Source organism: Salmo trutta, chromosome 2, assembly GCF_901001165.1.
Source record: "Salmo trutta chromosome 2, fSalTru1.1, whole genome shotgun sequence".
In the NCBI taxonomy this organism is placed as follows: Eukaryota; Metazoa; Chordata; class Actinopteri; order Salmoniformes; family Salmonidae; genus Salmo; species Salmo trutta.
In genome coordinates, this window is record NC_042958.1 from 55,881,888 (window position 1) to 55,897,756 (window position 15,869).

The following is a 15,869-nucleotide window of genomic DNA, read 5'->3' on the forward strand; positions in this document are numbered from 1 at the left end:
AGCTTGCTGTCATCCGGCTACACCATGGTGCTACCCTACAGAGTGCTGTTGAGGCTACTGTAGACCTTCATAGCAAAATAGTGTGTTTTAACCAATTATTTGGTGACGTGATTATATTTAGTATAGTTTAATCTAAAAAGGATAACTTTTTAAATGGTCCACACCTTCCTCCTCTGAGGAGCCTCCACTGTCATCCTCGAAGGCTCATGCATTATTTATTTATTAAATAAATTTATTAAATATACAGTACCAGTGGTGGCCACTGGGTGGTAGCAGCACACAGCAGAGAGCCGGCCCCAGACAAAGCAGAGCAGCCAGGCACAAATACGGGTTGTTTTGTCCTCCTCATCCCCACAGAGTAAACAGTGCTTTCTCAACGGGAGGAACAAGTGATGCTCCTGTCTACTGACCACATGGTATGTGGAGGAGGATTATGATGACACACACACACACAGATAAACGCACGCACACATCAAATCCCAGGCTCTTATGACCGAGACCTAAAGCAAGGGCATCTGATTGTGGTCGAACCATTAACCAGATGTGTCTAAATCCTAAAGGAGCTGTGGTCTGTGGCCATAGACATAGGTCACATGTTTCCTGTTTCCTGTTTCCGGTCACAACTTGCAGACTTGTTTACGCTGTTGTGCGTTTTTGTTGCCGTTTTTACTTTGCTACCTGACGGTTTTTACTTTTTCATTACCGTATATTTTTACTTTTTCCCTCACTCAACTTTTTTTTTCATTCAACTTTCCTACCCCGGAGGTTTTATCTGGACATGGTTCGTCAGGACTTCAAACAGCCGAAGCTAAGTAACATTAACATGATGCCTTCTAATTGCAGTCGTTGTACTCATAATATACAGGAGAACGATCGCCTTACGGCAAGGATAGCTGTGCTGCAAGCCCAGCTTCAGACGCAATCGTTAGGCAAGGGTCATTTCAGTGTAGGAAAGGATGAAACAGCGTCTGTGCCACCAGTAAGTACAGATAGTAACGTTAGTATAAACCCCCTCGCACGGTCCCCGCAGCCGGACATCTTTCTCATGGCTTCTGGAGGGAAACGCTGTAGGAATGCTCAACCGGTGTCGCTTATTCAGCCGACAGAAACTTTCAACCGGTTCTCCCCGTTAAGCGAGTCGGAGTCGGAGGCCGAGACTTCTCTGGTCTCTGCTCCTCCCGTTGTGGGGTCTGAGACGCCGACGGCTCCCACCATTAGCTCTGACAAATTGAAAACCCTAGTCATTGGCGACTCCATTACCCGCAGTATTAGACTTAAAACTAATCATCCAGCGATCATACACTGTTTACCAGGGGGCAGGGCTACCGACGTTAAGGCTAATCTAAAGACGGTGCTGGCTAAAGCTAAAACTGGCGAGTGTAGAGAGTATAGAGATATTGTTATCCACGTCGGCACCAACGATGTTAGGATGAAACAGTCAGAGGTCACCAAGCGCAATATAGCTTCAGCGTGTAAATCAGCTAGAAAGATGTGTCGGCATCGAGTAATTGTCTCTGGCCCCCTCCCAGTTAGGGGGAGTGATGAGCTCTACAGCAGAGTCTCACAACTCAATCGCTGGATGAAAACTGTTTTCTGCCCCTCCCAAAAGATAGAATTTGTAGATAACTGGCCCTCTTTCTGGGATTCACCCACAAACAGGACCAAGCCTGGCCTGCTGAGGAGTGACGGACTCCATCCTAGCTGGAGGGGTGCTCTCATCTTATCTACGAACATAGACAGGGCTCTAACTCCTCTAGCTCCACAATGAAATAGGGTGCAGGCCAGGCAACAGGCTGTTAGCCAGCCTGCCAGCTTAGTGGAGTCTGCCACTAGCACAGTTAGCGTAGTCAGCTCAGCTTTCTCCATTGAGACCGTGTCTGTGCCTCGATCTTGGTTGGGCAAAATTAAAAATGGCGGTGTTCGCTTCAGTAATCTTACTAGTATAAAGACCTCCTCCATTCCTGCCATTATTGAAAGAGATTGTGATACTTCACATCTCAAAATTGGGTTACTTAATGTTAGATCCCTCACTTCCAAGGCAGTTATAGTCAATGAACTAATCACTGATCATAATCTTGATGTGATTGGCCTGACTGAAACATGGCTTAAGCCTGATGAATTTACTGTGTTAAATGAGGCCTCACCCCCTGGTTACACTAGTGACCAAACCCCCCGTGCATCCGGCAAAGGCGGAGGTGTTGCTAACATTTACGATAGCAAATTTCAATTTACAAAAAAAAAAAACAATGACGTTTTCGTCTTTTGAGCTTCTAGTCATGAAATCTATGCAGCCTACTCAATCACTTTTTATAGCTACTGTTTACAGGCCTCCTGGGCCATATGCAGTGTTCCTTACTGAGTTCCCTGAATTCCTATCGGATCTTGTAGTCATAGCAGATAATATTCTAATTTTTGGTGACTTTAACATTCACATGGAAAAGTCCACAGACCCACTCCAAAAGGCTTTCGGAGCCATCATCGACTCAGTGGGTTTTGTCCAACATGTCTCTGGACCTACTCACTGCCACAGTCATACTCTGGACCTAGTTTTGTCCCATGGAATAAATGTTGTGGATCTTAATGTTTTTCCTCATAATCCTGGATTATCGGACCACCATTTTATTGCGTTTACAATTGCAACAAATAATCTGCTCAGACCCCAACCAAGGAAGATTAAAAGTCGTGCTATAAATTCTCAGACAACCCAAAGATTCCTTGATGCCCTTCCAGACTCCCTCTGCCTACCCAAGGACGTCAGAGGACAAGAATCAGTTAACCACCTAACCGAGGAACTCAATTCAACCTTGCGCAATACCCTAGATGCAGTTGCACCCCTAAAAATTAAAAACATCTGTCATAAGAAACTAGCTCCCTGGTATACAGAAAATACACGAGCTCTGAAGCAAGCTTCCAGAAAATTGGAACGGAAATGGCGCCACACTAAACTGGAAGTCTTCCGACTAGCTTGGAAAGACAGTACCGTGCAGTATCGAAGAGCCCTCACTGCTGCACGATCATCCTATTTTTCCAACTTAATTGAGGAAAATAAGAACAATCCGAAATTTCTTTTTGACACTGTCGCAAAGCTAACTAAAAAGCAGCATTCGCAAATGGAGGATGGCTTTCACTTCAGCAGTAATAAATTTATGAACTTTTTTGAGGAAAAGATCATGATCATTAGAAAGCAAATTACGGACTCCTCTTTAAATCTGGGTATTCCTCCAGTGCTTCATTGTCCAGAGTCTGCACAACTCTGCCAGGACCTTGGCTCAAGGGAGATACTAAAGTGTTTTAGTACTATATCTCTTGACACAATGATGAAAATAATCATGGCCTCCAAACCCTCAAGCTGCATACTGGACCCTATTCCAACTAAACTACTGAAAGAGCTGCTTCCTGTGCTTGGCCCTCCTATGTTGAACATAATAAACGGCTCTCTATCCACCGGATGTGTACCAAGCTCACTAAAAGTGGCAGTAATAAAGCCTCTCTTGAAAAAGCCGAATCTTGACCCAGAAATTATAAAAAACTATCGGCCTATATCGAATCTTCCATTCCTCTCAAAAATTTTAGAAAAAGTTGTTGCGCAGCAACTCACTGCCTTCCTGAAGACAAACAATGTATACGAAACGCTTCAGTCTGGTTTTAGACCCCATCATAGCACTGAGACTGCACTTGTGAAGGTGGTAAATGACCTTTTAATGACGTCAGACCGAGGCTCTGCATCTGTCCTCATGCTCCTAGATCTTAGTGCCGCTTTTGATACCATCGATCACCACATTCTTTTGGAGAGATTGGAAACCCAAATTGGTCTACATGGACAAGTTCTGGCCTGGTTTAGATCTTATCTGTCGGAAAGATATCAGTTTGTCTCTGTGAATGGTTCGTCCTCTGACAAATCAATTGTAAATTTCGGTGTTCCTCAAGGTTCCGTTCTAGGACCACTATTGTTTTCACTATATATTTTACCTCTTGGGGATGTCATTCGAAAACATAATGTTAAATTTCACTGCTATGCGGACGACACACAGCTGTACATTTCAATGAAACATGGTGAAGCCCCAAAATTGCTCTCGCTAGAAGCCTGTGTTTCAGACATAAGGAAGTGGATGGCTGCAAATGTTCTACTTTTAAACTCGGACAAAACAGAGATGCTTGTCCTAGGTCCCAAGAAACAAAGAGATCTTCTGTTGAATCTGACAATTAATCTGGATGGTTGTACAGTCGTCTCAAATAAAACTGAAGGACCTCGGCGTTACTCTGGACCCTGATCTCTCTTTTGAAGAACATATCAAGACTGCTTCAAGGACAGCTTTTTTCCATCTACGTAACATTGCAAAAATCAGAAACTTTCTGTCCAAAAATGACGCAGAAAAATTAATCCATGCTTTTGTTACTTCTAGGCTCGACTACTGCAATGCTCTACTTTCCGGCTACCCGGATAAAGCACTAAACAAACTTCAGTTAGTGCTAAATACGGCTGCTAGAATCCTGACTAGAACCAAAAAATTTGATCATATTACTCCAGTGCTAGCTTCCCTACACTGGCTTCCTGTTAAGGCAAGGGCTGATTTCAAGGTTTTACTGCTAACCTACAAAGCATTACATGGGCTTGCTCCTACCTATCTTTCCGATTTGGTCCTGCCGTACATACCTACACGTACGCTACGGTCACAAGACGCAGGCCTCCTAATTGTCCCTAGAATTTCTAAGCAAACGGCTGGAGGTAGGGCTTTCTCCTATAGAGCTCCATTTTTATGGAATGGTCTGCCTACCCATGTGAGAGACGCAGACTCAGTCTCAACCTTTAAGTCTTTACTGAAGACTTATCTCTTCAGTAGGTCCTATGATTAAGTATAGTCTGGCCCAGGAGTGTGAAGGTGAACGGAAAGGCTGGAGCAACGAACCGCCCTTGCTGTCTCTGCCTTGTCGGTTCCCCTCTTCCCACTGGGATTCTCTGCCTCTAACCCTTTTACAGGGGCTGAGTCACTGACTTACTGGTGTTCTTCCATGCCGTCCATGGGAGGGGTGCGTCACTTGAGTAGGTTGAGCCACTGACGTGGTCTTCCTGTCTGGGTTGGCGCCCCCCCCTTGGGTTGTGCCGTGGCGGACATCTTTGTGGGCTATACTCGGCCTTGTCTTCGGACGGTAAGTTGGTGGTTGTAGATATCCCTCTAGTGGTGTGGGGGCTGTGCTTTGGCAAAGTGGGTGGGGTTATATCCTGCCTGTTTGGCCCTGTCCGGGGGTATCATCGGATGGGGCCACAGTGTCTTCTGATCCCTCCTGTCTCAGCCTCCAGTATTTATGCTGCAGTAGTTTATGTGTCGGGGGGCTAGGGTCAGTCTGTTACATCTGGAGTATTCTCTTGTCTTATCCGGTGTCCTGTGTGAATGTAAATATGCTCTCTCTAATTCTCTCTTTGTTTCTTTCTTTCTCTCGGAGGACCTGAGCCCTAGGACTACCTGGCATGATGACTCCTTGCTGTCCCCAGTCCACCTGGCCATGCTGCTGCTCCAGTTTCAACTGTTCTGCCTGCGGCTACGGAACCCTGACCTGTTCACCGGACGTGCTTGTTGCACCCTCGACAATTACTATGATTATTATTATTTGACCATGCTGGTCATTTACGAACATTTTAACATCTTGACCATGTTCTGTTATAATATCCACCCGGCACAGCCAGAAGAGGACTGGCCACCCCTCATAGCCTGGTTCCTCTCTAGGTTTCTTCCTAGGTTTTTGGCCTTTCTCAGGAGTTTTTCCTAGGGAGTTTTTCCCAGCCACCGTGCTTCTTTCACATGCATTGCTTGCTGTTTGGGGTTTTAGGCTGGGTTTCTGTACAGCACTTTGAGATTTCAGCTGATGTACGAAGGGCTATATAAATAAATTTGATTTGATTTGATTTGATTAACCAATAGTGTAGACTAGGGCCTGGGTAATATGGTGACAAAGGTGATATCTACACAGTGTTAGAACACAGGTATGGAAGGCAGTTGTGGTATAAGTGTCTGTTTTCTTACCTGGCACTCTCAAATGTGGCAGATGAGGTCTTTCCTATGGCTCCAAACCCTACACCCACAGCCAGGCCCTCTGCAAGAGAACACACACAGCCATGGAGGTTAAAATATGTGTATGTGAGAGAGAGAGAGAGACAGCCAGAGAGTGAGAGAGAGCGAGAGAGAGACGAAGACAGAGAGAGAGACGGAGACAGAGAGAGTGACAGAGCGAAACAGAGGGAGTGACAGAGCGAAACAGAGGGAGTGACAGAGCAAAACAGAGGGAGAGAGAGCAAGAGAGAGAGACAGAGAGCAGAGAAAGAGAGCGACAGAGAGCGACAGAGAGACAGAGAGGGAGACAGCGGTAGAGAGAGAGCGGTAGAGAGACATAGATGGGTAGAGAGAGAAAAACGGAGAGGGAGGCCGAGAGAGACAGAGAGGGAGATTGAAAGAGCATGGACAAGTGAGAAAAGGTAGGGAACGGTTATAAAGAGCTGGTGAGTCAGAAAGTACAGTCAGAGTTTTTTCGAGCTTGGCTGATCAACCAGAATTAATAAGTAAGAGTCCACATCTATATTGAGTGTATTATTGAGAGTAAGAAGAGGAGGAAGGCAGAAAGAGAGACAGCTCTCTGTCTTCTGTCTACTGAAGGAAAGATGAGTAACACCCGCAGCAGGACAGATAGGATCCATGTCTCCAGGATATTCACAATGAAGTGTGTTAAAATATAATAGATTTATCAATGAATGACTATGATTTCCTACTCTATCAAATCTAATTCTCTCACTATGAGCGGCTGGGTGCGCGATACAGTCTTGCACGAGCACCCACTCTCTCTCTTACTTACGCTGGTGTGAGCATGAAAGCACGCACACACTTGTACCAGCAACCAACTCTCTCTAATTGGACACAGCAGCTTCCAGCTGGGCATCTCTCTCCCTCTTTTCCCTCTCCTCCCTCACTTCCTTCTCCCTTTCATTTATAACACTGGGATATAAATAAAGCTGAAAAGGCCACAGGTTAGACTGACAGCCGTACACACACACAGGTAATGATACTCCTAAAGGTCTGTGTGTGTGTGTGTGTGTGTGTGTAAAGCCTGGCTGAAAAACACACACAGAGCTCCATACTTCACTCCCTGCACTGACTGGTAGCTTACACCATCAGTCGCAAATGCCGTAGGCTCGCTCTCTCTTACAGAAAAACATGAAGCCTGCAGCAGTACTGTATTAATACCACCTATAGGTACTAGTAGACTATAGTATTGTATATGGAATTAAGGATATATAAATATATGGATGAGCAATTTCAGATCGGCATAGACTAAGATACAGAGGAACAGAACAGAATACAGTACCGTAATTTCCAGACTATTGAGCGCACCTGAATATAAGCCGCACCCACTGAATTAAAAAATATATATTATTTGAACATAAATAAGCCGCACATGTCTAAAAACTGCAGGTGCCTACCGGTACATTGAAACAAATTAACTTTACACAGGCTTTAACGAAACACGGCTTGTAACAAAATAAAAAATTATTAGCAGTAAGCTTTAGTTGTCTTTTTGCACTGAGTCAATTCCTCACGCTGCTGTTTCCAACGTCTTATCATCGACTCATTAAGACCAAGCTCCCGTGCAGCAGCTCTATTTCCTTTTCCAACAGCCAGATCAATCGCCTTCAACTTGATCATATGCATTTCTCCATGTCTTTGCCATGATGAGGGTGACAAAATGACTACCGTAATCAGAATGATGGGAAGTTTGAGAGCGCTCGATTTAATCTAAACAGTAAACAAAAAAGTTGTTTGACCTTAACCCGTTCGGCAATTTCATTGGTCTAATGAAAGCTTCATGCCGCCAAAAAAACTGAGCACGTCACAGAATGTGTTTTTTGGAGAAAATGTTTTTGAAAGCGGGAAAAATCCATATATTAGCCGCGTCATTGTTTAAGCCGCGAGGTTCAAAGCGTGGGAAAAAAGTTGCGGCTTATAGTCCGGAAATTACGGTATATACAAATGAGATGAGAATGCAAAATATGTATAAAAATAAAAAAAATAAAAAAGTAAAGTGACCAGTGTTCCATTTATTAAAGTGGCCAGTGATTTCAAGTCTATGTGTATAGGGCAGCAGCCTCATGTGCTAGTGATGGCTATTTAACAGTCTGATGGCCTTGTGATAGAAGCTGTTTTTCAGTCTCTCGGTCGCAGCTTTGATGCACCTGTACTGACCTCGCCTTCTGGATGATTCGGGGTGAACAGGCAGTGGCTCGGCTGGTTGTTGTCCTTTATTATCTTTTTGGCCTTCCTGTGACATCAGGTGCTGTAGGTGTCCTGGAAGGCAGGACTTCTTCACCACACTGTCTGTGTGGGTGGACCATTTCTGTTTGTCAGTGATGTGTATGCCGAGGAACTTTCCACCTTCACTGCGGTCCTGCTGATGTGGATAGCGGCGTGCTCCCTCTGCTATTTCCTGAAGTCCATAATCATCTCCTTAGATTTGTTGATGTTGAGTGAGAGGTTATTTTCCTGGCACCACACTCCCAGACCCCGCACCTCCTCCCTGTATCGTCATTTTTGGTAATCAAGCCTACTACTGTTGTATCGTCAGCTAACTTGATTATAGAGTTGGAGGCGTGCTTCGCTACACAGTCATGGGTGAACAGGGAGTACAGGAGTGGGTTGAGCACGCACCCTTGTGTTGTTTCCTACCTGGACTGCGCATGCTCTGAGAATGTGGCTGGGAATGCTGTCTGGGCCAGCAGCCTTGCGAGGGTTAACACACTTAAATGTCTTACTCACGTCGGCCACGGAGAAGGAGAGCCCACAGTCCTTGGTAGCGGGCCGCGTCGGTGGCACTGTGTTATCCTCAAAGCAGCCCTTAGACGTGGTACATTGGCCGTATACCACAAACCGCCCTACTTTCGGCAAATCTGACCACGACCCCTGTGGCTTATTGCTTAAGTATAGCATAGTTACAGTGCATTCAGAAAGTATTCAGACCCCTTGACATTTTCCACATTTTGTTACGTGTCGTGTCTTTGGCATCATTAAAGTGAAGACTTATTTTATCAAATCAATTCTCTGTAATTATTATTACGTGATTAAACTAATCATGTAAATGTAATTAACTAGAAAGTTGGGGCACCAAGGAAAATCTTTAGATTACAAAGTTATAATTTTCCTAATATAACTATTCAGATATTTTAATATCTGACCAATTAGTCTTCTAATTAATGAATTATTCTTTACGTCACGTCATTCTCATTCCAAAGGTCGTAAATGGTTGGTTATCTGCACGAACCCAGCCTTTACTATGAATCATCCATACATCAATTGTCTTAATCATTTATTTACTAACTAACTAAATAATCACAGAAATGCATAAACAAACAAACAGTAGATATGGTTACAAGGAAATGATAGGGGAGGTTCCCTAGTGGGCTAAGCCGATATGACGGCTTGGTGGACAAAGGGACTGAGAAGGGCGCGAAAGACAAAAGAGTCACTACACAGTTGATATTTTTATTAATTGAAATGCTAATCCTTTGCACATGAAGGCTCACTCATTCGGGAATAATTGCAATCAATATATATTTACGCTCAGTGTGTCGTCGTGATCTCTGTTGGAATCATCCGTCTTTCGGTTGGAAAGTTCATCCGTGCGTCACTCTCTCTGCTTCCTTGAAGTCTTTCATGGTTAGAATGGATACTTCAGAGTACCATTCAGAAATGTTCTTATAGAATAGATGTTTCAGCGGTTGTCGGTCTTCGCATCCAATGGTACATAATTTCTAGCTGCAGACTAGTCATTAGTATCTAAGATTTGCTCTTATTCTGTAGGGATCGATAGTCTCAGAGTTTAACCATTTCCACCAGTGAAGCCAATGCTCCACGTGGTTTGGTTAGGAATTCAACAACCATTACAACCTTAGCTTATACTGAGGTTTGTGTGGTCTCTACTCAAACCTTCGCCCGCTCGGTGATCGAGGTACGCATGGTCTGAAGAGGATTTCCTCAGGAGGGGTTTTTATTCGTAACAGTAGAAAAGGGCTGTCCCATGAGCCAGTTCATGTCTGTGCTCATGGAGGCGGGCCAATGTCTTAGTTGAACTTTAAAGGGAATTCTCACACATTAACAGTTTAAAATCACATAACATAATTTCACAAATAGTTTCATCTTTACTCATTCATTTTATACAATAATTAGACGCAAACCTCATAACGGAGGCTCCTGTATAAACAGAGTTATGGTAATGTGGTCACAACATGAAACAATACGGACCGGGTCGTAGTTGGCTTCTCCACCAACCGTTTACACATTCTCCAAAACATGGCTATTGTTCAGTTCTCAAGTTCTGTGATGTAGAAGAAGTTCCTTTGTTCTACTGTGAAACTCTCTCTCTATACTGCATGGCCATGAGGAGAGAGTCTCCTCTAGGAATTTACGACCTGAGATAACAGAACCTGGGTGTAGGAGGGAGAGAGAGGTGGTGAGAGAGAGGGGGATGGTACTCGCTATACCCAAAGAGGGCCATGTCATGACATACGTTACAGCCTTATTCTAAAATGGATTAAATAGTTTTTTTTCCCACTCATCAATCTACACACAATACCCCATAATGACAAAGTAAAAACAGGTTTTTAGACATTTTTGCACATTTATTACAAATAAAAAACTAAAATATCACATTTACATCAGTATTCAGACCCTTTACTCAGTCTTGAAGCACCTTTGGAAGTGATTACAGCCTCAAGTCCACTTGGGTATGACGCTACAAGCGTGGCACACCTGTATTTGGGGGGTTTATCCCATTCTCTGCAGATCCTATTAAGCTCTGTCAGGTTGGATTGGGAGCGTCGTTGCACAGCTATTTTCAGGTCCCTCCAGAGATGTTCGATCAGGTTCAAGACCGGGCTCTGGCTGGGCCACTCAAGAACATTCAGAGACTTGTCCCAAAGCCACTCCTTGGCTGTGTGCTTAGGGTTGTTGTCCTGTTGGAAGGTGAACCTTCGCCCATGTCTGAGATCCTGAGTGCTCTGGAGCAGGTTTCAATCTTGGTTTCATCTGACCAGAGAATCTTGTTTCTCATGGTCTTTGAGTCATTAGGTGCCTTTTGACAAACTCTAAACAGGCTGTCATGTGCCTTTTACCGAGGAGTGGCTTCCGTCTGTCCACTCTACCATAAAGGCCTGATTGGTGGAGTGCTGCATAGATGGTTGTCCTTCTGGAAGGTTCTCCCATCTCCACAGAGGAACTCTGGAGCTCTGTCAGAGTGACCATCGGGTTCTTGGTCACCTGCCTGACCAAGCTTGGTCCTTCTCCCCCGATTGCTCAGTTTGGCCGAGCGGTCAGCTCTAGAAAGAGTCTTGGTGGTTCCAAACATCTTCCATTTAAGAATGATGGAGGCCACTGTGTTCTTGGGGACCTTTAATGCTGCAGACATTTTTTGGTACCCTTCCCCAGATCTGTGCCTCGACACAATCCTGTGTCAGAGCTCTACTGACAATTCCTTCGACTTCATGGTTTGGTTTTTGCTCTGACATGCACTGTCAAGTGTGGGACCTTTTATAGACAGGTGTGTGCCTTTTCAAATCATGTCCAATCAATTGAATTTACCACAGGTGGACTCCAATCAAGTTGTTCAAACATAAAAAGTTATTTCAATTTTCAATTTTTAACAAATTTGCAAAAACTTATAAAAACCTGTTTTGCACTTTGTCTTTATGGGGTATTGTGTGTAGATTGATGAGGGGAAAAACTATTTAATCAATTTTAGAATAAGGCTCTAACGTAACAAAATGTGGAAAAAGTCAAGGGGTCTGAATACTTTCAGAATGCACTGTATATACAGATGCACAGCATTCAATACCTTATCTTCCATTGAGGGGCTTCCTTCCCATCAGTGCTTTCATGTCAAGTCAAGAGCCATCTCACCCCATCATCCCATTGCCTGATTTAATAACGAGCTCTTTAATCATTGGTTATTTGTGTTTTTTTGGTTGGGGCAGGTGATGAATATTCCCTCAGATTGAAATACATACAATATTCAGATAAGGCCATTACGGATGCATAACAGATCCATTTCAGTGGGAGGCCCCCACTCTCCATCAGTCTCAATCGGCTGCTCTGGTCTGGGCTTGTTGGTGCTGGAGGAGCCATTAAAAACTCAGGCAGGGGGAGTAATACCCTCATTTGTCACCATATGAGACATTAGGAGGGGTGCTGCCTGGGGGGGAGGATCAGTCTCTAGCGTCACAGTGGCACAGAGAAGGCGGTGAGTTTGATGGGGTTGTACCTGTTAATCAAGTACATGCCTCGAGGACCGCAGGGGCGATCAGGGATTGATTCAGACCAGAAATATAAATAATTCTATACTATTCCAAGACATACGCCAAGCTTTTTGAGAAGATGTACAGTACCAGTCAAAAGTTTGGACACAGCTACTCATTCAAGGGTTTTTATAGAATAATAGAGAAGACATCAAAACTATGAAATAACACATATGGAATCATGTAGTAACCAAAAAAGTGTTAAATAAATATATTCTAGATTCTTCAAAGTAGCCACCCTTTGCCTTGATGACAGCTTTGCACACTCTTGGCATTCTGTCAAACAGCTTCATGAGGAATGCTTTTACAAAAGTCTTGAAGGAGTTCCCACATATGCTGCTTTTTCCTTCATTCCTTCGCTTTTCATCCCAAACCATCTCATTTGGCTTGAGGTCGGGTGATTGAGGAGGCCAGGTCATCTGATGCAGCACTCCATCACTCTCCTTGGTCAAATAGCCCTTAGTCTGGATGTGTGTTTTGGGTCATTGTCCTGTTAAAAAACAAATGATAGTCCTACTCAGCGCAAACCAGATGGGATGGCGTATCGCTGCAGAATGCTGTGGTAGCCATGCTGGTTAAGTGTGCCGTGAATTCTAAATAAATCACTGACAGTGACACCAGTAAAACACCCCCACACCATCACACTTCCTCCTCAATGCTTCACGGTGGGAACCACACATGCGGAGATCATCCGTTCACCTACTCTGTGTCTCACAAAGACACGGCGGTTGGAAACAAAAATCTCACATTTGGACTCATCAGACCGAAGGACAGATTCCCACCAGTCTAATGTCCATTGCTCGTGTTTCTTGGCCCAAGCAAGTCTCTTCTTCTTATTGGTGTTCTTTATTAGTGGTTTCTTTGCAGCAATTCGACCACAAAGGCCTGATTCACACAGTCTCCTCTAAACAGTTGATGTTGAGATGTGTCTGCTACTTGAACTCTGTGAAGCATTTATTTGGGTTGCAATCTGAGGTGAAGTTAAATCTAATGAACTTATCCTCTGCAGCAGAGGTAACTCTGGGTCTTCCTTTCCTGTGGTGGTCCTCATGAGAGCCAGTTTCATCATAGCGCTCGAAGGTTTTTGCAACTGCACTTGAAGAAACGGATAGACTGACCTTCATGTCTTAAAGTAATGATGTACTGTCACTTATCTTTACTTATTTGAGCTATTCTTGCCATAATATACACTTGGTATTTTACCAAATAGGGCTATCTTCTGTATACCACCCATACCTTGTCACAACTCAACTGATTGGCTCAAAAGCATTAAGAAGAAAAGAAATTCCACAAATTAACAAGGCATACCTGTTAATTGAAATGCATTCCAGGTGACTAACTCATGAAGCAAGTTGAGAGAATGCCAAGAGTGTGCAAAGCTTTCATCAAGGCAAAGGGTGGCTACTTTGAAGTGTCTAAAATAAAAAATATATTTTTATTTGTTTAACACTTTTTTGGTAACTACTTGATTCCATATGTGTTATTTCATAGTTTTGATGTCTTCACTATTATTCTACAATGTAGAAAGAAGTAAAAAAAAAATTTAAAAAAAAATTGAATGAGTAGGTGTGTCCAAACGTTTGACTGGTACTGTAAGTTTGTTGACTCACTAGCAACATTTAACGACAGCGAGTTGTGTGTAGGTAAGCGCCTGGCATTGCTATTACCATGTTGACAAGGCGAGTGGAGAGACTCTTCAGACTCTTGTGCCATTCAGCGACTGACTGAACAGCCTTGTGCTTGTGGGAAGTAACCACCTTGACATTTGATGTGTCATACATGACAGCAAAATAGCGGGTTTGTGAATCTAATTCCATGATGGATGGTCTACTCCTGGGAAAGGTGCAAAGTTCAACTTGACTTAAGTCCCATGGTTGATAGAACCATTAGCAAGAGAGTGGGACTTCAAAATAGATCAACGTGCTCTGAGCAGTGGCCACCTTGCTAATATGGCTAATCTGCTAATCTTGTGATACTCTAAATGCCTTAAATAACGCCAGATAAGTGTGTGTGAGTCACTGTGGAAGCTAAGTTTAATAGCATCCAGTCAATCATCGTTATCATTTTTGTAATTTATTACAATCCCCATTCACAGAAATTTTGGTGTCCCATTCTCTTCGAAAAGCCGTCACACTCCTGTCATAGCGCTGTCGCTAGGCTATCATAAAAATGTCACGCTGTCACCATAAAGTGTCAGAAACTGCCATAAAGCTGTCATACAGCCGTAATTATTCTGTTATAGCGCCGTCTTCTTGCCTCTACATAATAAGTGTTGACAAGGTCAGAATGACTACAGAAATAGCACAAAATCATCTAATTGCCAGGTAAGAGTTTGGTCTGTGTGCTAGAAAAGGCTTGCCTGACGACACATTGTCTGAAACTGCCATCCTCGAAGTCGATGAGGGGCGTTGTACAAAACAAATTCATCAGCGATTGGATCGTCTCCAACCAATCAGACTATCAAAAGTTGATAACGTCATCATGTAGGCCGGCTCAGGCCCAACCCAGCGGTTTCTGGGACCAATCAGAGCGGTCAGAATGTGTTCACATTCTACAAGATGTCCAGAAAGAAACACTAGTGGGTGTGATGTTTGGCCGGTGGATGGGTAGTCAGGTTAAGAAAAGACTGGAGTTGGCAAAGAAGTGTGAAGAGAAGAAAACTCTTGATTCGATGGTTTGGATAGAAAATCCCTAATTATCTTGAGAGTTGGAGAGAAGCCGGCAAACAGACATGTGCATCTTTAAAGCGGTAGAGAAAAATTGCCCGTAATTGGCAATATGCCATTCTAGGCATGTTAAAAGGGCTGAGGTAGCCACAAAAAGACGTATATAGCTTAAGTGCCATAATGCATCAGCTATGAGGGGATACAGAAATAAACTATTCTGGAAATGAATTATAATGGTTTCCTATCAGCTCTCATCAGTCCACTCCTTTTCTAGGGAGGAGGGGTGGGATTACCATTCCTAGTATTGGGAGTGAAGCGTATGCAGACGCACACACAGAGACAGACAGACAGACAGACAGACAGACAGAATGATACCAAAAACACTCTTCCATGTAAAGTAAATAACTTTGCTCTCGGCTTCCTGTGTTCTCTCACTGTGCTCAAAGTTTACTGTATTTAGTTGATGTTGAAATTGAAGTCTGCTGGTTTTTGCTCAAGCCCTGTCAAAACGGCTGTGTATGTGTACGCTCAAGCACAGGCACACACAGTGAGCATGGAAAACAGAGGTGTAGAGGAATATGGGAGAGAATACTTAGTGAAACTACTGAGTCAAGACAAATGATCTATAACTGTATCTAAATATAATGACATGTAAACATGAGGACATGGCTTGGAGATAAAGGGGAGTGGAGACGATACTAGGCTTGGGCAGTATACCGTATATACCGTATACCGGGGTATTTGGAAATAGCCACAGGATGGTTTTTCAATACCGTTGAAACAATTTCTTTGAAGTTTGTCAATACATTTGAATATTTGCAAGGAAATACTTAAGGAAATACCTGCAGTCAACTTGTGCAATGCTTTATAAAATA

General features: G+C 43.5%; 1 protein-coding gene across 2 annotated transcripts in view; it reads right to left on the bottom strand.

Annotated features, from left to right (window-relative positions):
- The window catches only part of slc39a11 (solute carrier family 39, member 11), a 156,011-nt gene that overhangs the window by 21,160 nt on the left and 118,982 nt on the right, over positions 1–15,869 (bottom strand). For both annotated transcript variants that reach the window (XM_029706240.1, XM_029706235.1), the window contains exon 7: positions 6,021–6,090. In XM_029706240.1, coding sequence (XP_029562100.1) covers positions 6,021–6,090 — 70 coding nt within the window. The remainder of the gene's footprint in view (positions 1–6,020; positions 6,091–15,869) is intronic.